Source organism: Lissotriton vulgaris, chromosome 12 (genome assembly GCF_964263255.1).
Source record: "Lissotriton vulgaris chromosome 12, aLisVul1.2, whole genome shotgun sequence".
In the NCBI taxonomy this organism is placed as follows: domain Eukaryota; kingdom Metazoa; phylum Chordata; class Amphibia; order Caudata; family Salamandridae; genus Lissotriton; species Lissotriton vulgaris.
This window is the reverse complement of record NC_141700.1, coordinates 802,522,651-802,541,981: the sequence shown is the minus strand read 5'-3', so window position 1 is coordinate 802,541,981 and position 19,331 is coordinate 802,522,651. Positions and strand designations below refer to the sequence as shown.

The 19,331-nt window shown below is 48.5% G+C and overlaps 1 protein-coding gene across 6 annotated transcripts in view; it reads right to left on the bottom strand.

The window, feature by feature from the left end:
- MINK1 (misshapen like kinase 1) overlaps window positions 1–19,331 on the bottom strand; it is a 675,548-nt gene that overhangs the window by 109,806 nt on the left and 546,411 nt on the right. For all 6 annotated transcript variants that reach the window (XM_086946234.1, XM_086946236.1, XM_086946233.1 and 3 more), the window contains 2 exons: window positions 14,305–14,419; window positions 2,839–2,979 (listed from right to left, as the gene is read on the bottom strand). In XM_086946234.1, coding sequence (XP_086802360.1) covers window positions 2,839–2,979; window positions 14,305–14,419 — 256 coding nt within the window. The remainder of the gene's footprint in view (window positions 1–2,838; window positions 2,980–14,304; window positions 14,420–19,331) is intronic.

The window sequence follows — 19,331 nt, the reverse complement described above, 5'->3', positions numbered from 1 at the left end:
AACTTGTTTTTTATTTCAGTTGCTGTATTGGAATACTGCTTTGTTAATATTGACTACCAAAGGTTAACAGACTGGCGTCTGGGAATAATTCAAGCATGTGAGCCTATTAAAGAAACATTATTCTCTAGGATTCCAAAGGTAACATTTTTGCACAAAGGCCTGTGTCTGAATATTCCTCTTTATGAGCTCCAAGGAAGGATGGCCTAGTTTCTATCAAATCAAAGGTGCCACTTGTCCTTCGACAGAATAAAGACTACTGTCATTACTATTGACTCTAATGAGTCAGTTAAAATTATTAGATATTTTTTTTAAACACTGGCATAATGAAGAGTTACAATGAATGAAGAATAAGAAGGGTAAAATGTTACTGCATAAATTGTTGACATTTAAACGATTCTTAGTTTTATACAAGACCCGAGAGTGCATTTGAAAATTGTTGTATATATATTTTGAGCTTGAATTCTATATCATGTAATTAGTATGAATGAGTGTAAAATAGTCACATGAGATCAAAATTCAACATGTGCCCAAATGAACGATAAACTGTTGCATGATTAACAAAGAGCTGACTTAGAAAAGACCCACAAACGGATAAAAAGGAGAAACAAAGTTGAATTTCACAATTAAGTATTCTAAATATTTCACTGTATTTCTGAGCGGTGATTTTTGTAGGCTTACCCAATGCTAGTACCTTACTTGATTCTGGGGAGAAATTAAGCTCCTCTTAAAAATCTAATAGTGACATTCCCAACCTATAATGGTAGTAATCTTCCGCTCGGCTCGTGGCTTACTGATGTGCTACCCTGAGTAAGCCCATTTGAGGGAGAAACAGGTTGACCAAAAAGCAATAGCTAAGCCTTACTAACACATTTCAAAAGCTGAAATAAAGTGCACTCAACATTTGTAGGCTGTTGATCGTGAAATGCTTTCCTCACTACCGTTTTCCAAGTGTATGTTGAGGAAGTAGATGCAAAACTCCATTGTAAAGGCAGATCTAACCTCTTTAAAAGTTGATGCTGTTGGGAATAAAGAATGCTTAAAGCTCCAAGTCTCTATGACCTGCTCATTTTGGACTATTGAATAGGACTGGCCACTGGGCAGTTATCAGTCACCTTGGGCAACAAGGAGAGTGCAAGACATTCTTATAAAGGCGCTTATGAAGGCGCTTTGCACGCAGTGCGGAATGAGTCACTTTGCTTATCATAGCTGTCGCTGGATATTCTTGCAAGGAATGAAGACTGTTTCTACTGCCATCTGCGCTCTCAGAAAAACAAAGAGCTCATAGATAGAACACACAGCTGTCCCCAAGAACAGACAAGGAATCTACTGCAGGTTTCAAGCTTTACATGCTTGGTCCCACAATGCTTCTATTCTAGATCAGATTAATGACATAAAATTATTGGATCTGTTTCCATTTCAAGAGGTAATACCCCACAACTACTGTGCTCCAAAAATCCAAACCTAGCTCCCCTCTTCTTTCCCTACAGGTAATCCCATCTGAAACCTTCCAAACAAAATGGCCTTCGAGTCACTGTTTGCAAGTAGATTCAGATTTTTTCCACTCTTAATCCCAGATGTAAGTGAACATTTCACCCAAAGCCTCCGGACTACTTCACTTGGGCAGTGTATTTGCAACAACTCCCATTCATTGGCTGGAGGGCGGTGACTGATGCGGGTCACTACTTCACTTGGGCAGTGTATTTGCAACAACTCCCATTCATTGGCTGGAGGGCGGTGCCTGATGCGGGTCACTACTTCAATTGGGCAGTGTATTTGCAACAACTCCCATTCATTGGCTGGAGGGCGGTGACTGATGCGGGTCACTACTCGGTTGTGCTCATCCGGGCTGCACTCTGTGGGCAGACTCTGAGTTGGACTCGATCTCAATGGCCACAGGCCACTGGCTTTCTGAATTCTCCCACTAGGACATGTGAAGAGCTTTCTGAGGCCTTCACCACTAGAGGCCAAGTGCATGCATCCATTTAGCAAAGAGGTGAGAGGGAAATATTAGGTGAGAAATATCAAATATTTGGATTTGCAGCACATAGGAAATTCACCCCAGCATCTGCACACAATCTCAAACTATCAATTTCAAAGCTCAGTCGGAGTCGGCCTTTTCAGGATATTCGTACGCTTGGGGGGGGGGGGGGGGGGGGCAGGCCATGATTCATGCATTAATATTACTAAAACAAAGGCCAATGACTCTATGGAAATCCCTCTGCAAACGCTGCCCTCAAGACCTGGGATGCCACCGGGACTCTTAATGCACAGCAGGGCTACCATCAACACACAGGCCAGAGTTGGCTTCTACAGACAAAGCACAGAAATGACAAGCGCTTGAACATGCGCCTCTGCCCAGTGAGACGCCGTCCTCATCTGTGCTCTGAGAACCATCGGTCCCACTACCCAAGGATGCCCTGGTGAGTTGCACACACTCATCGGTGCAAGTCCCCGTTTCAAGTGGAAGAGGAGTTCACATGGGAAGACAGCGATGGGCCAATATCTGAAAAAACAATAGTCTCAGTGTGGCTTTCTTGTTGATGTATTACTCTGGATAACCAAGCAGAATCGAGGAAAGAAATCTCCTGTGTCTGGATGTATTTCAAGGATAGTAACATGGCAGGTCTAACGAGTAGCTATGAATGCCGTCCCAATGCCTTAGACCCAAAGTCTGCCCCCAAACTGCCGTTCAATGTGCTTAGTAACTTGATTTCCTAGTGATCACCAGCAAGGCGCAGAGGTGCACCACTTCTTCCCATGGAACCTCAAACCCGAGAGTAAACCCACATCTCCAAATGCACTAGGGTGACAGTCGGACAGGGAGCACCGCATCCTTACATCAGTCGTGCTGCCATCTTTGGCTGGAGAGGTGTTCGTTCCCTTGGGGTCTGTGGGGGAGTGGCTGGGCTGCACCACGTCAGGCAGGTTGGTGTACCCATTACTGTCCGCGTGTAGGAGGCTGCGGTCCTCCTCTGGTGTCTGAGGAAGAAAACAACAAGAGTCACTAGAGCAGCATGCAGTACACGTTCACACGCACACAGCTTGGCGGCATACGCAAGCGAAGCGTTCTGTTCATGCATGTACTTTAGATATAGACGTCCACTCCAGTAACCTAAGGAATAAGGCTGCCTTTGGTGCTGTATTGGCGCATCCATTCATTGCGGAGACAGGTGGGGCTGCTGGGACAAAAACCCTCCCAAGAATGGCTAGACTGCATGCCAGACACTGCTGGCTTTCTACTGCTTTAAGAATGAAACGACATCCACAAGGCATGAAAGCAGCATTAAGGACATACAAAAACTTAGCAAGAGCAGGGAAAAGAAAACTTAAAAGCCATTTGGCTGACAACCCGATATTAACAACTGTTGATATTGCATACCCATTGCAACGTAGTAGGAAGTGAGACTCTAAAATAAAAATCTGGCCACCAATGGATGCCCCACAGAGCACAGGAGGAAAAAGGCAGTATTCAGGCTATGAACCACAATCAAAAATTAACATTTTGCATTACCTTTTGGTTGGGCGTAAAATTTGAGATGCAGCTGCTTTGGTTTAACCATACAACCTTTAATATTCCCTGTCTCTGTAACATAACTTTGAAACTCTCAAAATATTTAGCAATATATGTACTTTTTAGGTCTCGGCTTCAGACCGCTTTAGCGGTCTACTGTCACATCCTAGGTCCCCTAAATCGTCAATATAGGACACCTATTGTCTATCTATCTATCTATACACAACACACACACAGGTATGTAGACAAGGAGCTTCAGGCAAGCCCCTTGCTCATGATAGGATGGCTGGGCTGGCTATCTCACTTACCTGGTCCTGATTCAAAAGCTTTCCTCCTTTACGTTGCACCTGTATTTTTTAATGTTAATTCCCCCCCTAATATACCACTCGAAGATGGGTGGCTGCCATCTTGTAACAGTAAAATGAGACAGAAAGCATACAAACAAAATGTCGGTCATGATGCAAGTGCTCACATGGGCATATGCATCATGACGCGAGTGTCACAACACATGCACAGGCAAGTGTCATGACACATGCAGCTATTAAAAGGAAACTCATTCCAAAATTGCCAGACATTGCGTGTGCATGAGTTTTGAGATGTGTTTGTATCTTGTATGTCACTGTAAACATGCATTGGCAAAGGGTACGACTTGGCCATTTTAAGTCGAGACCCATTGGCCTTGCTGATGCTTATTCAGAATAATGGTTGCATTTTACTCTGAAAAAAACACTTGACCAATAATGTCTCCTGACTTCAAAGCAAGGTACAAGTGGAGATGAAGGGAAAAGCATGAAAGCGAGTTCACTTGTAGGAGTACATTGAAGATGCAATACCATTATAGGACAGAAAAAATACACCCTTGCAAGTGAAAATGCACATAACGAGATAATTTTTATGGGATGAGAAGAGCAAGAAGTTTGTGTACAATAACTCTCTCTCAAGCACCTAGAAGCGGCGCCTAGGCTCTAGTTAGATTAAACACAGCTGTTTATGCCAAGAAATGAGGGTGGGGGAGGGGGGTGGGGGGGGGAGTCAGAGAGAAATATTTAATTGTTCAAAGGTTTCTATCCTGTGGGTATTTTGTTCAATGAACTGACACCCTCCTGTGGGTAAACCCTGCACACTCTGTTTCACGGCACAGCATTCTCTGCATTGCAGCTTCCTCTGTATCGCAGCTTTCTTTTGTACCGCTTTGTTCGCCATAAGTGTGGCAGGGTGTGCTCAGACGGGAGTCCCTTGCTCTCTTTGCCACTGGATTCAAGCAAGCCGGGCTGAAGACGGCTGGAATGCCAGAAACCGGTCCTCGGAAGCTTGTTTCCGTTCCAGGGAAGGCATGGCTTGGCAGTTCGGGCTGGACTGTTCCCATGAGGCACAGGGTCAGACTGATTTGCATATAGCCATGTCTGAACTGGGGTGGCAGAGTGGGCTAAAGAACGGTGATGGATTAAACCCAGATCTTTTGACTGGTTGTGAGTGTTTGATTGGTTCAGATGCTCCGTCCATTGCCACCCCCTTTTAATAAATAAATAAATAAAAAAGACAAGCTGGAGCATCTGAAGGCGATTTATCTTTTTTGTCCAGTCTGGGGAGTACTTGAGTCACTGTTGCCAGTGTCTCCATGACTTTCAGGCCTTCTTCCCATAGATAACTGACAATCGGTAAGGACCGAACTGTCTTACGATAAGGTTCCTTAAAGTCATACAAGAAACATTCTGCTTTGTCAGTTGACATGGTGAGTGCAAATCTGTTTGTTGCTCTCCCCATCAGATTATGAAAACCATCGATGTCCTCCAGTGGAGAATCTACAGGCTTCGGCGAAGGAGCAGAAGGCGATGGATTGAGATAATCGTCCCACTCTCTGCAAGGGTTCGTTATCTCTCCCTCCTCCTGATCATCATCAGTGGTCACTGGTTCCTGTTGAGATCTTGCTGGTGGAGATCCAGGCAAGGGCTCTGGTAAAATCTCTCGCCTACGCACTGGCGTACTTGGTATAGAGTGTGGTTGAGGCATAGCCACTGGTAATTCTTTAGAGGTATGAGGTACAGGATATCTCTTTTTATAATCCTCCAGCATGAACTGCAGATCCTTTAACAATAAAGATGGAACACACATCTCCTCCTCCTGATACTCCTGGAGGTATTGTTGCTGGGGACGATCTCGAAATTCCTCATATTCGTCCTCTGAGTAACCTTCTTGGTACTTCACATGTAACTGCGACGGACTACTAGCGTAGCCAAAAGGACCACCATCATCCTCCCTTTCTTCTGACTCCTCCTCCTTCAACAGGTGAGATGGTACCAGAGGTGTCACCTTACTTGGAGAGGTAAGTTACAGGGTAATTTCTGTTTTTTTTTTCCCCTCGTCGACGAGCCAGTTGACGAGATCGCCGCCGATAATATTAGCATCGACGCTACCGTCGACGTTGCTGTTACCGTCGTCAACGACCCCGCGCTCGCCGTCGCCAATCGCGTCGTCGACGCAATCGTAGCCGTAGTCATTGTCGTCATCGATGCCGTTGTTGCCACAGATCTCGCCGTCGACACTGTGGTCAATGGTGGTACTGTCGACAGCGATAAAGCCTTTGAGGCAACTTTTACCTCAGATTTAGTCGACGACGTTATTTTCTTCGTCGACGCTACCGTCGACGATGTAGATTGTCCCAATCTTCCCCCAGGAGGTGTGAAGGATGGCTTCTTGACTGAATGTTTGACCTTAGGGGTGATTTTGAGGGCTCTGAGCTTGTCCTCTTGGCATGTTTTACCCCCGAAGCATGACCCTTGCTCTCCTTTTCCTTGCTTGGAGGAGATTTAGAGGGACTGCGCCCAGAAGATCCTAGGGTGGTCTTTTAAGGGCCTTCTCAGATCAGGTCTGAGGTGATCTGCTTCTTTTTTTAGATCTCCTAGAAGATGAAGACTCTTCCTCACTGTCACTAGACGGGACTTCCTTCCTGGCTTTTAGCTTTTGAAGCCACAGTAAAAGCCTTCCTTCACGAACCCTCAAAGTTTTATTGGAAAAGCTACAACATACCTAACAATCCTTTGCCTGGTGGTCTGGCTAAAGGCAGTAGATGCAATCCTTATGAGGGTCGTCTGTATAGAGCCTTTTCTTCGAACCGGTGGCACAGGCTCTAAATAAACCTTTTTTCACCTTGTCAGCCATGGTAAAAGATGGAGAAATAGTAGGTAGTAATGCAAATAATTAAATCTGAGGAAGAAGAAACTGTCAAATCCAATACAGATTGAGCAGAAACTGAAGAGTTTGAGCAGAGCTCAAAGGAGACTCCCAAGCACAACGTGCAGTGGAAAATCTGAGGGGCAAAAGGTTCTCTCAGGAGGGTTCTAGAGGGTGAGGAGCTCTGATTAGTTCAAGGATAAGTTTGGCTTCTTTTACATAACAAGGGTTATGGGTTGCAAAAGGGAAATGGGCCTAGGTCTCTTTTCAGTTTGCTATACTACTAAGCTGTAGCGGGGTCGGGGTGAGGAGCCGTACGCACTGGTGGACCCCTGTCCCTAACTCCCCTCCCTCTCTGCAGACTAACGCACCGAGGGCAGAGTGGGACAGCCTTTCGGATCGGGAAGGTGAAAAGGACCTCGGCGCCTTTAATTGGAACTTCGACGATCAGGACGCGACTCTGCCCCCTTCTGACGTCGGAGACTCCAGACTGCACAAAGGGCAGGAAGTCCTGTATGGGGGGTGTGTCATCACCCTGGAGGTCGAGAGCGGAGAAGCGGTGTCGGAGAGGAAGCGTGGAGCAAACGGAGAGGACGAGAGAAACGAGAGCGGAGGAGAGCCAGGAGGCCAACGACCCCGTGTTCCGCCGTGCCACACTCCCGAGGGAGGAGTGTGGCTTTCTCAGGTACGGCGGCGTTGGGCAGCCCGGGTGGGGAAAAGAGCTCCCCTGTGTAGATAGTGTACATAACCCTGTGTGTGCCTTTCCCGTGTCCAACTCCTTGCCCTTCCCGTATTCCTCACAACCTAACCCCCCCTTTCACGAGCACGGCCAGACTGTAGTATACACGGGTGTTCCCTCACTATCACTCGGTCCCTCTGAGAAGTACGCCGGTATCTGAATATTAAACTAACGGCTCCCTCTGTTGGTCTCCTTTTCCCTGGGTATTCCGGAGACGGAGGACTGGAGCTGACCCTGCAGACGCCCGTCAGGATAACCGACACCCGAAGACCCCGCCACCACGAACAACCTGGAGTTTGCAAGGGACAGACTGACCTTTCGGACCAGGCGCACCATAAAAATAAAACCCAGTTTGAAGCGATACACTGGTTTGCAGCCTCTTTCTGTAACCGAGCCTACTACTACCCCTCCTCCCATGCCCACATAAGCATTGCTTTTTTATGTCCCGGAGACTACCATCTCAACGACGGGGAATTATTCAGGCATGTGAATCTATGAAAGCTCCGAAACTGGAGTAAAAATGATTCCCTTTAGACAACTATTGATGAAGAGGGCAGCATGGAACACATCCATATGCGTTGGGAGGAATCTGAAGCATTGCTTCAAAAGTCAATCTTCACGGGGTGGGGTTTAAAACTTCAAGATAAAACCTCTACAAACTCAAAGGAGTGAGGTGATGGTAACCTCACGCTGGATTACTAAGGGTCCTTGTGGGGAGTACATTTTATACATATTAGGAAGTCCTATGTGGAAAATACATCACAAATCTTTCAGAGCAGGAATCACCGAAATCTAGACAGGAAGGGCTCAACAACAGGAGGATCTTCCCATTCTGGCAGGAATGGTGAGATCTGGGGACCAGATATGTGGACGGTTGGTGAACTTCCATCCCTATTGGATACAACAAAGTAAGCGCACTACCGTGACTGCAAGAGGTGGCACTGCACCTCATCGACAAACATCCGACCCAACAGTCCACACGCTCCTGGTGTACTGCACCACTTGACATCCATTGCTGCTTTTTGTGTCCTTCACTACATGTCTCAAGCTCTCTACGTAATGGGAAAAGGCAATCATGTGTGTGTCACCGATGCATGTTCAGGCTCTAGACGTGAGGGGAGATCTCAATGGTCTGCCTGTGAATCATGCATGTCTCAGGCTCAAGACGTGAGGGGAGATCTCAATCGTCTGCCTGTGAATCATGCATGTCTCAGGCTCTAGACGTGAGGGGAGATCTCAATTGTCTGCCTGTGAATCATGCATGTCTCAGGCTCTAGACGTGAGGGGAGATCTCGGAAGCTGCCTGTGAATCATGCATGTCTCAGGCTCTAGACGTGAGGGGAGATCTCGGAAGCTGCCTGTGAATCATGCATGTCTCAGGCTCTAGACGTGAGGGGAGATCTCGGAAGCTGCCAGTGAATCATGCATGTCTCAGGCTCTCGACGTGAGGGGAGATCTCGGAAGCTGCCTGTGAATCATGCATGTCTCAGGCTCTAGACGTGAGGGGAGATCTCGGAAGCTGCCTGTGAATCATGCATGTCTCAGGCTCTAGACGTGAGGGGAGATCTCGGAAGCTGCCTGTGAATCATGCATGTCTCAGGCTCTAGACGTGAGGGGAGATCTCGGAAGCTGCCAGTGAATCATGCATGTCTCAGGCTCTAGACGTGAGGGGAGATCTCAATCGTCTGCCTGTGAATCATGCATGTCTCAGGCTCTCGACGTGAGGGGAGATCTCGGAAGCTGCCTGTGAATCATGCATGTCTCAGGCTCTAGACGTGAGAGGAGATCTCGGAAGCTGCCTGTGAATCATGCATGTCTCAGGCTCTAGACGTGAGGGGAGATCTCGGAAGCTGCCAGTGAATCATGCATGTCTCAGGCTCTAGACGTGAGGGGAGATCTCAATCGTCTGCCTGTGAATCATGCATGTCTCAGGCTCTAGACGTGAGGGGAGATCTCGGAAGCTGCCTGTGAATCATGCATGTCTCAGGCTCTAGACGTGAGGGGAGATCTCGGAAGCTGCCTGTGAATCATGCATGTCTCAGGCTCTAGACGTGAGGGGAGATCTCGGAAGCTGCCAGTGAATCATGCATGTCTCAGGCTCTCGACGTGAGGGGAGATCTCGGAAGCTGCCTGTGAATCATGCATGTCTCAGGCTCTAGACGTGAGGGGAGATCTCGGAAGCTGCCTGTGAATCATGCATGTCTCAGGCTCTAGACGTGAGGGGAGATCTCGGAAGCTGCCTGTGAATCATGCATGTCTCAGGCTCTAGACGTGAGGGGAGATCTCGGAAGCTGCCAGTAAATCATGCATGTCTCAGGCTCTCGACGTGAGGGGAGATCTCGGAAGCTGCCTGTGAATCATGCATGTCTCAGGCTCTCGACGTGAGGGGAGATCTCGGAAGCTGCCTGTGAATCATGCATGTCTCAGGCTCTAGACGTGAGGGGAGATCTCGGAAGCTGCCTGGGAATCATGCATGTCTCAGGCTCTAGACGTGAGGGGAGATCTCGGAAGCTGCCAGTGAATCATGCATGTCTCAGGCTCTCGACGTGAGGGGAGATCTCGGAAGCTGCCTGTGAATCATGCATGTCTCAGGCCCTCGACGTGAGGGGAGATCTCAATCGTCTGCCTGTGAATCATGCATGTCTCAGGCTCTAGACGTGAGGGGAGTTCTCAATCGTCTGCCTGTGAATCATGCATGTCTCAGGCTTTAGACGTGAGGGGAGATCTCTGAAGCTGCCTGTGAATCATGCATGTCTCAGGCTCTAGACGTGAGGGGAGATCTCAAACGTCTGCCTGTGAATCATGCATGTCTCAGGCTTTAGACGTGAGGGGAGATCTCGGAAGCTGCCTGTGAATCATGCATGTCTCAGGCTCTAGACGTGAGGGGAGATCTCGGAAGCTGCCTGTGAATCATGCATGTCTCAGGCTCTAGACGTGAGGGGAGATCTCGGAAGCTGCCAGTGAATCATGTATGTCTCAGGCTCTCGACGTGAGGGGAGATCTCGGAAGCTGCCTGTGAATCATGCATGTCTCAGGCTCTCGACGTGAGGGGAGATCTCGGAAGCTGTCTGTGAATCATGCATGTCTCAGGCTCTCGACGTGAGGGGAGATCTCGGAAGCTGCCTGTGAATCATGCATGTCTCAGGCTCTAGACGTGAGGGGAGATCTCGGAAGCTGCCTGTGAATCATGCATGTCTCAGGCTCTAGACGTGAGGGGAGATCTCGGAAGCTGCCTGTGAATCATGCATGTCTCAGGCTCTAGACGTGAGGGGAGATCTCGGAAGCTGCCAGTGAATCATGCATGTCTCAGGCTCTAGACGTGAGGGGAGATCTCAATCGTCTGCCTGTGAATCATGCATGTCTCAGGCTCTCGACGTGAGGGGAGATCTCGGAAGCTGCCTGTGAATCATGCATGTCTCAGGCTCTAGACGTGAGAGGAGATCTCGGAAGCTGCCTGTGAATCATGCATGTCTCAGGCTCTAGACGTAAGGGGAGATCTCGGAAGCTGCCAGTGAATCATGCATGTCTCAGGCTCTAGACGTGAGGGGAGATCTCAATCGTCTGCCTGTGAATCATGCATGTCTCAGGCTCTAGACGTGAGGGGAGATCTCGGAAGCTGCCTGTGAATCATGCATGTCTCAGGCTCTAGACGTGAGGGGAGATCTCGGAAGCTGCCTGTGAATCATGCATGTCTCAGGCTCTAGACGTGAGGGGAGATCTCGGAAGCTGCCAGTGAATCATGCATGTCTCAGGCTCTCGACGTGAGGGGAGATCTCGGAAGCTGCCTGTGAATCATGCATGTCTCAGGCTCTAGACGTGAGGGGAGATCTCGGAAGCTGCCTGTGAATCATGCATGTCTCAGGCTCTAGACGTGAGGGGAGATCTCGGAAGCTGCCTGTGAATCATGCATGTCTCAGGCTCTAGACGTGAGGGGAGATCTCGGAAGCTGCCAGTGAATCATGCATGTCTCAGGCTCTCGACGTGAGGGGAGATCTCGGAAGCTGCCTGTGAATCATGCATGTCTCAGGCTCTCGACGTGAGGGGAGATCTCGGAAGCTGCCTGTGAATCATGCATGTCTCAGGCTCTAGACGTGAGGGGAGATCTCGGAAGCTGCCTGTGAATCATGCATGTCTCAGGCTCTAGACGTGAGGGGAGATCTCGGAAGCTGCCAGTGAATCATGCATGTCTCAGGCTCTCGACGTGAGGGGAGATCTCGGAAGCTGCCTGTGAATCATGCATGTCTCAGGCTCTCGACGTGAGGGGAGATCTCGGAAGCTGCCTGTGAATCATGCATGTCTCAGGCTCTCGACGTGAGGGGAGATCTCAATCGTCTGCCTGTGAATCATGCATGTCTCAGGCTCTAGACGTGAGGGGAGTTCTCAATCGTCTGCCTATGAATCATGCATGTCTCAGGCTCTAGACGTGAGGGGAGATCTCAAACGTCTGCCTGTGAATCATGCATGTCTCAGGCTTTAGACGTGAGGGGAGATCTCTGAAGCTGCCTGTGAATCATGCATGTCTCAGGCTCTAGACGTGAGGGGAGATCTCAATCGTCTGCCTGTGAATCATGCATGTCTCAGGCTTTAGACGTGAGGGGAGATCTCGGAAGCTGCCTGTGAAGCATGCATGTCTCAGGCTCTCGACGTGAGGGGAGATCTCAATCGTCTGCCTGTGAATCATGCATGTCTCAGGCTCTAGACGTGAGGGGAGATCTCTGAAGCTGCCTGTGAATCATGCATGTCTCAGGCTCTAGACGTGAGGGGAGATCTCAATCGTCTGCCTGTGAATCATGCATGTCTCAGGCTTTAGGTGTGAGGGGAGATCTCGGAAGCTGCCTGTGAAGCATGCATGTCTCAGGCTCTCGACGTGAGGGGAGATCTCAATCGTCTGCCTGTGAATCATGCATGTCTCAGGCTCTAGACGTGAGGGGAGATCTCAATCGTCTGCCTATGAATCATGCATGTCTCAGGCTCTCGACGTGAAGGGAGATCTCGGAAGCTGCCTGTGAATCATGCATGTCTCAGGCTCTAGACGTGAGGGGAGATCTCGGAAGCTGCCTGTGAATCATGCATGTCTCAGGCTCTCGACGTGAGGGGAGATCTCGGAAGCTGCCTGTGAATCATGCATGTCTCAGGCTCTCGACGTGAGGGGAGATCTCGGAAGCTGCCTGTGAATCATGCATGTCTCAGGCTCTCGACGTGAGGGGAGATCTCAATCGTCTGCCTGTGAATCATGCATGTCTCAGGCTCTAGACGTGAGGGGAGATCTCAATCGTCTGCCTATGAATCATGCATGTCTCAGGCTCTAGACGTGAGGGGAGATCTCAATCGTCTGCCTGTGAATCATGCATGTCTCAGGCTTTAGACGTGAGGGGAGATCTCGGAAGCTGCCTGTGAAGCATGCATGTCTCAGGCTCTCGACGTGAGGGGAGATCTCAATCGTCTGCCTGTGAATCATGCATGTCTCAGGCTCTAGACGTGAGGGGAGATCTCAATCGTCTGCCTGTGAATCATGCATGTCTCAGGCTCTAGACGTGAGGGGAGATCTCAATCGTCTGCCTATGAATCATGCATGTCTCAGGCTCTAGACGTGAGGGGAGATCTCAATCGTCTGCCTGTGAATCATGCATGTCTCAGGCTCTAGACGTGAGGGGAGATCTCTGAAGCTGCCTGTGAATCATGCATGTCTCGGGCTCTAGACGTGATGGGAGATCTCAATCGTCTGCCTGTTAATCATGCATGTCTCAGGCTCTAGACGTGAGGGGAGATCTCGGAAGCTGCTTGTGAATCATGCATGTCTCAGGCTCTCGACGTGAGGGGAGATCTCGGAAGCTGCCTGTGAATCATGCATGTCTCAGGCTCTAGACGTGAGGGGAGATCTCAATCGTCTGCCTGTGAATCATGCATGTCTCAGGCTTTAGACGTGAGGGGAGATCTCGGAAGCTGCCTGTGAAGCATGCATGTCTCAGGCTCTCGACGTGAGGGGAGATCTCAATCGTCTGCCTGTGAATCATGCATGTCTCAGGCTCTAGACGTGAGGGGAGATCTCAATCGTCTGCCTATGAATCATGCAGGTCTCAGGCTCTAGACGTGAGGGGAGATCTCAATCGTCTGCCTGTGAATCATGCATGTCTCAGGCTCTAGACGTGAGGGGAGATCTCTGAAGCTGCCTGTGAATCATGCATGTCTCGGGCTCTAGACGGGATGGGAGATCTCAATCGTCTGCCTGTGAATCATGCATGTCTCAGGCTCTAGACGTGAGGGGAGATCTCGGAAGCTGCCTGTGAATCATGCATGTCTCAGGCTTTCGACGTGAGGGGAGATCTCGGAAGCTGCCTGTGAATCATGCATGTCTCAGGCTCTAGACGTGAGGGAAGATCTCAATCGTCTGCCTGTGAATCATGCATGTCTCAGGCTCTCGACGTGAGGGGAGATCTCGGAAGCTGCCTGTGAATCATGCATGTCTCAGGCTCTCGACGTGAGGGGAGATCTCAATCGTCTGCCTGTGAATCATGCATGTCTCGGGGTCTCGACGTGAGGGGTGATCTCGGAAGCTGCCAGTGAGTGCTGCATTCCCTAAGGATGGAGAACCTTAGGGTTCTATATTGTACATCTAAATGAAGCAACTAGAACCTACTGGCCATCATTTTCTTTTTAGCACTTCCAGTTCGCTCTGGTCACCTGCTCCCGAGGCCACTCCAGTCCATATAACAATCCCCTTCCGTCCTCTGTAGGAAAGCCCAGAGCAGCCTCTAACACCCATGCAAAGTCAAGCTTTGTTCTTGAATGGTACCTTTTTGTTGCCACCATCGCCTTCTGAAGATGAAACAGTGTAATGACCGAGCCGCTGATCTAGTCTTTCTACTCATGAGCACTTACTCACCCGTTGGGTTACCTTAGTTCCGTCTCCATAGGAGCTATCTGAGGTGGACACCAACTCCTCCACGTCATGGACCAGCATGGTACTCACACTGTCTGTGTCGCCATCTTTGCCACTCCTGCAAAGTGAAAAAGAAGACATATTAAAAAAACAAGCATTTGCACTGCAATAGGTCTTGCATTAGGAAAGTTTGAGCTATTGGTATTTTAAATGACAAAAGCTATTAATTTCGCTATTTTCAAAAACAACACATACATAAAAAAATTTTCATTTACAATACATGTGTTGGTTTTGAAAATAGCGAAATTAATACCTATGTCATTTACAATGCCAATATGTGTTGTATTTAAGTGACTTACATGTATTGCTATTACAAATGACAATGCCTTTTAATTTTTTTAATATGTAATACTTAAATAAAAGTTATTGTAATCTATAATGGTAATAGCTTAAACTTTTGTAAATAACTTTTGTGAAGATTATGTTCAGTGTATTTTATTGTGACGAAAATCCAAGAACAGAAATGAAATATTAACTTATTTTTGTGACATTTGTAATAAAGCTTGGAACATTTAGAGAACATATTTGAACCAGTGATGCTGTGGTGGTGCTGAATGATGCTGTGGTTGCGCTGAGTGATGCTGTGTTTGCGCTGAGTGGTTGTGCGGAGTGATGCTGTGGTGACGCTGGGTGACGCTGTGGTGGCGATGAGTGATGCATTCTTGGCCCTGGGTGATGATATGGTTTTGCTGAGTTATACTGTTGTGGTGCTGAGTGATACTGTGGTGGTGCTGAGTGATGCTGTGGTGGTGCTGAGTGATGCTGTGGTGGCGCTGAGTGATGCTGTGGTGGCGCTGAGTGATGCTGTGGTGGCGCTGAGTGATACTGTGGTGGCGCTGAGTGATGCTGTGCTGGCGCTGAGTGATGTTGTGGTGGGGCTGAGTGATGCTGTGGTGGCGCTGAGTGATGCTGTGGTGGCGCTGAGTGATGCTGTTGTGGCGCTGAGTGATGCTGTTGAGGCGCTGAGTGATGCTGTTGAGGCGCTGAGTGATGCTGTTGAGGCGCTGAGGGATGCTGTTGAGGCGCTGAGGGATGCTGTGGTGGCGCTGAGGGATGCTGTGGTGGCGCTGAGTGATGCTGTGGTGGCGCTGAGTGATGCTGTGGTGGCGCTGAGTGATGCTGTGGTGGCGCTGAGTGATCCTGTGGCGGTGCTGAGTTATCCTGTGGTGGTGTTGAGTGATGCATTCTTGGCCCTAAGTGATGAAGTGATGTTGCTGAGTGATGCTGTGGTGGTGCTGAGTGATGCTGTGGTGGTGCTGAGTGATGCTGTGGTGTTGCTGAGTGATGCTGTGGTGGTGCTGAGTGATGCTGTGGTGGTGCTGAGTGATGCTGTGGCGGAGCTGAGTGATGCTGTGGCGGAGCTGAGTGATGCTGTCGTGCTGCTGAGTGATGCTGCGGTGGTGCTGTGGTGGTGCCGATTGATCCTGTGGTGGTGCGGAGTGATCCTGTGGTGGTGTTGAGTGATGCATTATTGGCCCTGAGTGATGATGTGTTGTTGCTGAGTGTTTCTGTGATGGTGCTGAGTGATGCGGCGGTGTTGCTGAGTGATGCTGTGGTGGCCCTGAGCGATATTGTTGTGTGCTGAGTAATGCTGTGGTGGTGTTGAGTGATGCTGTGGTGTTGCTGAGTGATGCTGTGGTGGCCCTGAGCGATATTTTTGTGTGCTGAGTAATGCTGTGGTGGTAGTGTTTGGGAATAGATATTGCCCAACCCCTTGTTGTTTAAGAAATATTCTGAGGTCAGACTGAATTTGTGGTAATGGGCATATCTCATAAACTGTGTGGACAGAGTGTGAAATCAGTATAATGTAATATATATAGAAGTACTGAGGTCAGAGATAGAGAATGAAACAGCAAGGTAAGAGTGTCTGTGTAGGGGCAAATAAAAAAATATGCGACAAAGACAGAGCTAGTTAGTATTTGAGGAGAGCAATGGAATAGAAAGATAGCCAGAAGGTGGAGAAATGTTGACAGAGAAAAGAGAACGACTGCTTGTACAGTGGTAGTACAGCACAAGGGTAGATTTCATGTTCCAGGGCTTCCAGTTGTATGTTGCTGTGATGGAGTAAGGTTACCATGCACATAAATAATAAATGTATCTTCCCGTGCGCTGAACAACCATTCAAGATAAATTAATGGTAGATTTCGACAGAGGAGCCCAGACTCTCAGAAACATAGGCTGGGGAGGAAGAGCTGATGCTAGACGCAGGTCTGCTGATGCTGCATGGAGCGCAGCCAGGTGGAGGAGGACGGGCACACAACTGATAAGTTGTGAGGCTTTATTTTATGTTCAGAAATGTATAACAACACGTTTACCTCCCCCCCGTTTTGTTCTTTAAATAGAGTAACCATGATTAAAGTTTTGCTCTAAAATTAACATTGTTTATAAAAATGCATCCAATGTCAGCTGGAGAAGAAGCAATACAAACAGAAGCACGTCATTTAAAGCACCGTGTGCAAAGTACGCCCCAGGCGGAAACAAACAAAACACTGCACTTTAACTCACACATTCCTAAAACATTGAAGAACGGAAAGTATACATGCGTGGGGGGAGGGAAGGGAAGTAAACAGAAAAAGAGCTGCTACCACCTCACCTCTAATTCTAAGTGTGGCAGACTCCACTTCCTTCATATCCATGTCTGAGCAGTGGAGCAACGCTGGGAAACGGCGGTTGAGTAAAACAATTTTGTTTACTGTGTGCTCGGAACCATAGAGCCCTGCTTTCAAACTTTAACTACTGCAAGAAATAGCTGGCTGGAAGCCTGTGGTGCGGGGCCTAGTAAGGCCGCAGACAGAGCTTTATTCAGGGGAAGGGGGTGGGAGAGGGTAACACAGGCTGTCAGGAACAGCAAAGAAAGTCCTGATAATGGATCAATGCTGCGGAGTCAATAAACGGTAATGAAGTGGGTTTAGCATCAGCAGACTTGCGCGTAGCTTCCCCGCTGAGGACAGAAACCACAGCAAACAATCATCACAATCAATGTGTGTGTGGTTGCCCTTGTGAAACTGAAAGCGAGCATTGCGTGCTGAAAATAAAATTAAAACAGCCACCATTGCTCAAGCAGTGTCCAGACAGTGGTGTGTGAGGCCACCACTATTGAAGCATGGGGTGTCGGGCTGCTTGAAAAACAAGCTCTCGGCATTGCAGTATGGGTGGGCGGGGGAGCAGCAGCAGCCTTTGATGTGGTGTGCGAGGCGGATGGGGGTGGGTGGGCTGCGGAGCAGGGGAGTGCGCAAGCATGGGGTGTGAGTGAGGCCAAGCGCGCGCCTGGCGAAGCATCACGGTTCACTAGTTAGGTGACGCAAAGCGACGTGTATGATAACATTGATCCACTTTTATGCACAATTATTTTTTTTACACAAAAGCCTTTGCGAGTACAGAACTTAATGGCATTGTGTTGCATATTTGCAATTCCTTGGTGCAAAGGGGTGTTACAAAGTGGGAACTGACTCCATCGTAGAAGTGAACGCAATCCCATAGCTGGAAAAGCCACAAAATGTTGCATAACCCCACAGTGGCTTGCTGTAGAAGAAAGTCTGTTCTCGGCTTAACTGGTTAGTGAGGCAGTGCATTTCCTTGTGTATATTGTCATTCACAGAGTAGCTCATGTTTGTAATTTGTTTACATGATTTTATAAATAACGACCCAGGGAAAGTGAGAGGGTAAGCCGAGTGCTTGTACAGTGGTAGTACAGCACAAGGGTAGATTTCATGTTCCAGGGCTTCCAGTTGTATGTTGCTGTGATGGAGTAAGGTTACCATGCACATAAATAATAAATGTATCTTCCCGTGCGCTGAACAACCATTCAAGATAAATTAATGGTAGATTTCGACAGAGGAGCCCAGACTCTCAGAAACATAGGCTGGGGAGGATGAGCCGATGGTAGACGCAGGTCTGCTGATGCTGCATGGAGCGCAACCAGATGGAGGAGGACGGGCACACAACTGATAAGTTGTGGGGCTATATTTTATGTTCAGAAATGTGTAACATAACACGTTTACCTCCCCCCCGTTTTTTTAAAAAATAGAGTAACCATGATTAAAGTTTTGCTTTAAAATTAACATTGTTTGTAAAAATGCATCCAATGTCAGCTGGAGAAGAAGCAATACAAACAAAAGCACGTCATTTAAAGCACCGTGTGCAAAGTACGCCCCAGGCGGAAACAAACAAAACACTGCACTTTAACTCACACATTCCTGAAACATTGAAGAACGGAAAGTATACATGCGTGGGAGGAGCGAAGGGAAGTAAACAGAAAATAAATTTTAATCTGCAGCGGCGGTTTACGTGGCTGATCAGCTGCTTAGGGGAGGAGGGAAGGGGGGCAAGTTGGAGGCCGGCACAGCGGCTCATTACTGTAGCTGTTAGAGGCGCATCAAATGGGCAAGCTGTTTGCCGCGAAAGTGAAAAAAATGTGGGTCCGTGAAAGTCTGATGCGTGCAACAAATGGTAGTCTGGTGCGAGGCGTGGGAGGGGGAGCAGGGGAGCAAGTGGGAGGGAATGAGCAGGCCAAGCGCGCGCCTGGCGAAGCTTCACGCTTCAGAAGACAACATGCATTGGGAGGAATCCGGCTTGGAATCCTCTTGGTCAGAGAGTTTGTTTCAACTCCATTACTCTCGTCTATTTATCCCTGCGGGATAGAATAGTCAAGACCTAAAAAGGGGGGCTTACGCGCTTGCTTTGCTGTTAGTTTTGTTGGATGTTTTTTCATCATCAAATTCCTCAACACCATTAAATGGAAAATTAATTGTAGGTACCAATCATTCGAATGGCTCGTGCGGTGCAGATTTCAAATGCAGTTGTCTGTTTGGTGCTTGGGTTTGCATTGGTACGCTGGAGCTATTGCCTCCAGACCCTCATCGATAGGGCCATAATCTTATGAACCTAATGCCAAGGCGTGATAAAGAAAATTTTAAAATCCCCAGGTTTTCTGGAGGCGGGCGATTCCATTTACGTTGTGGTTCTGAGTC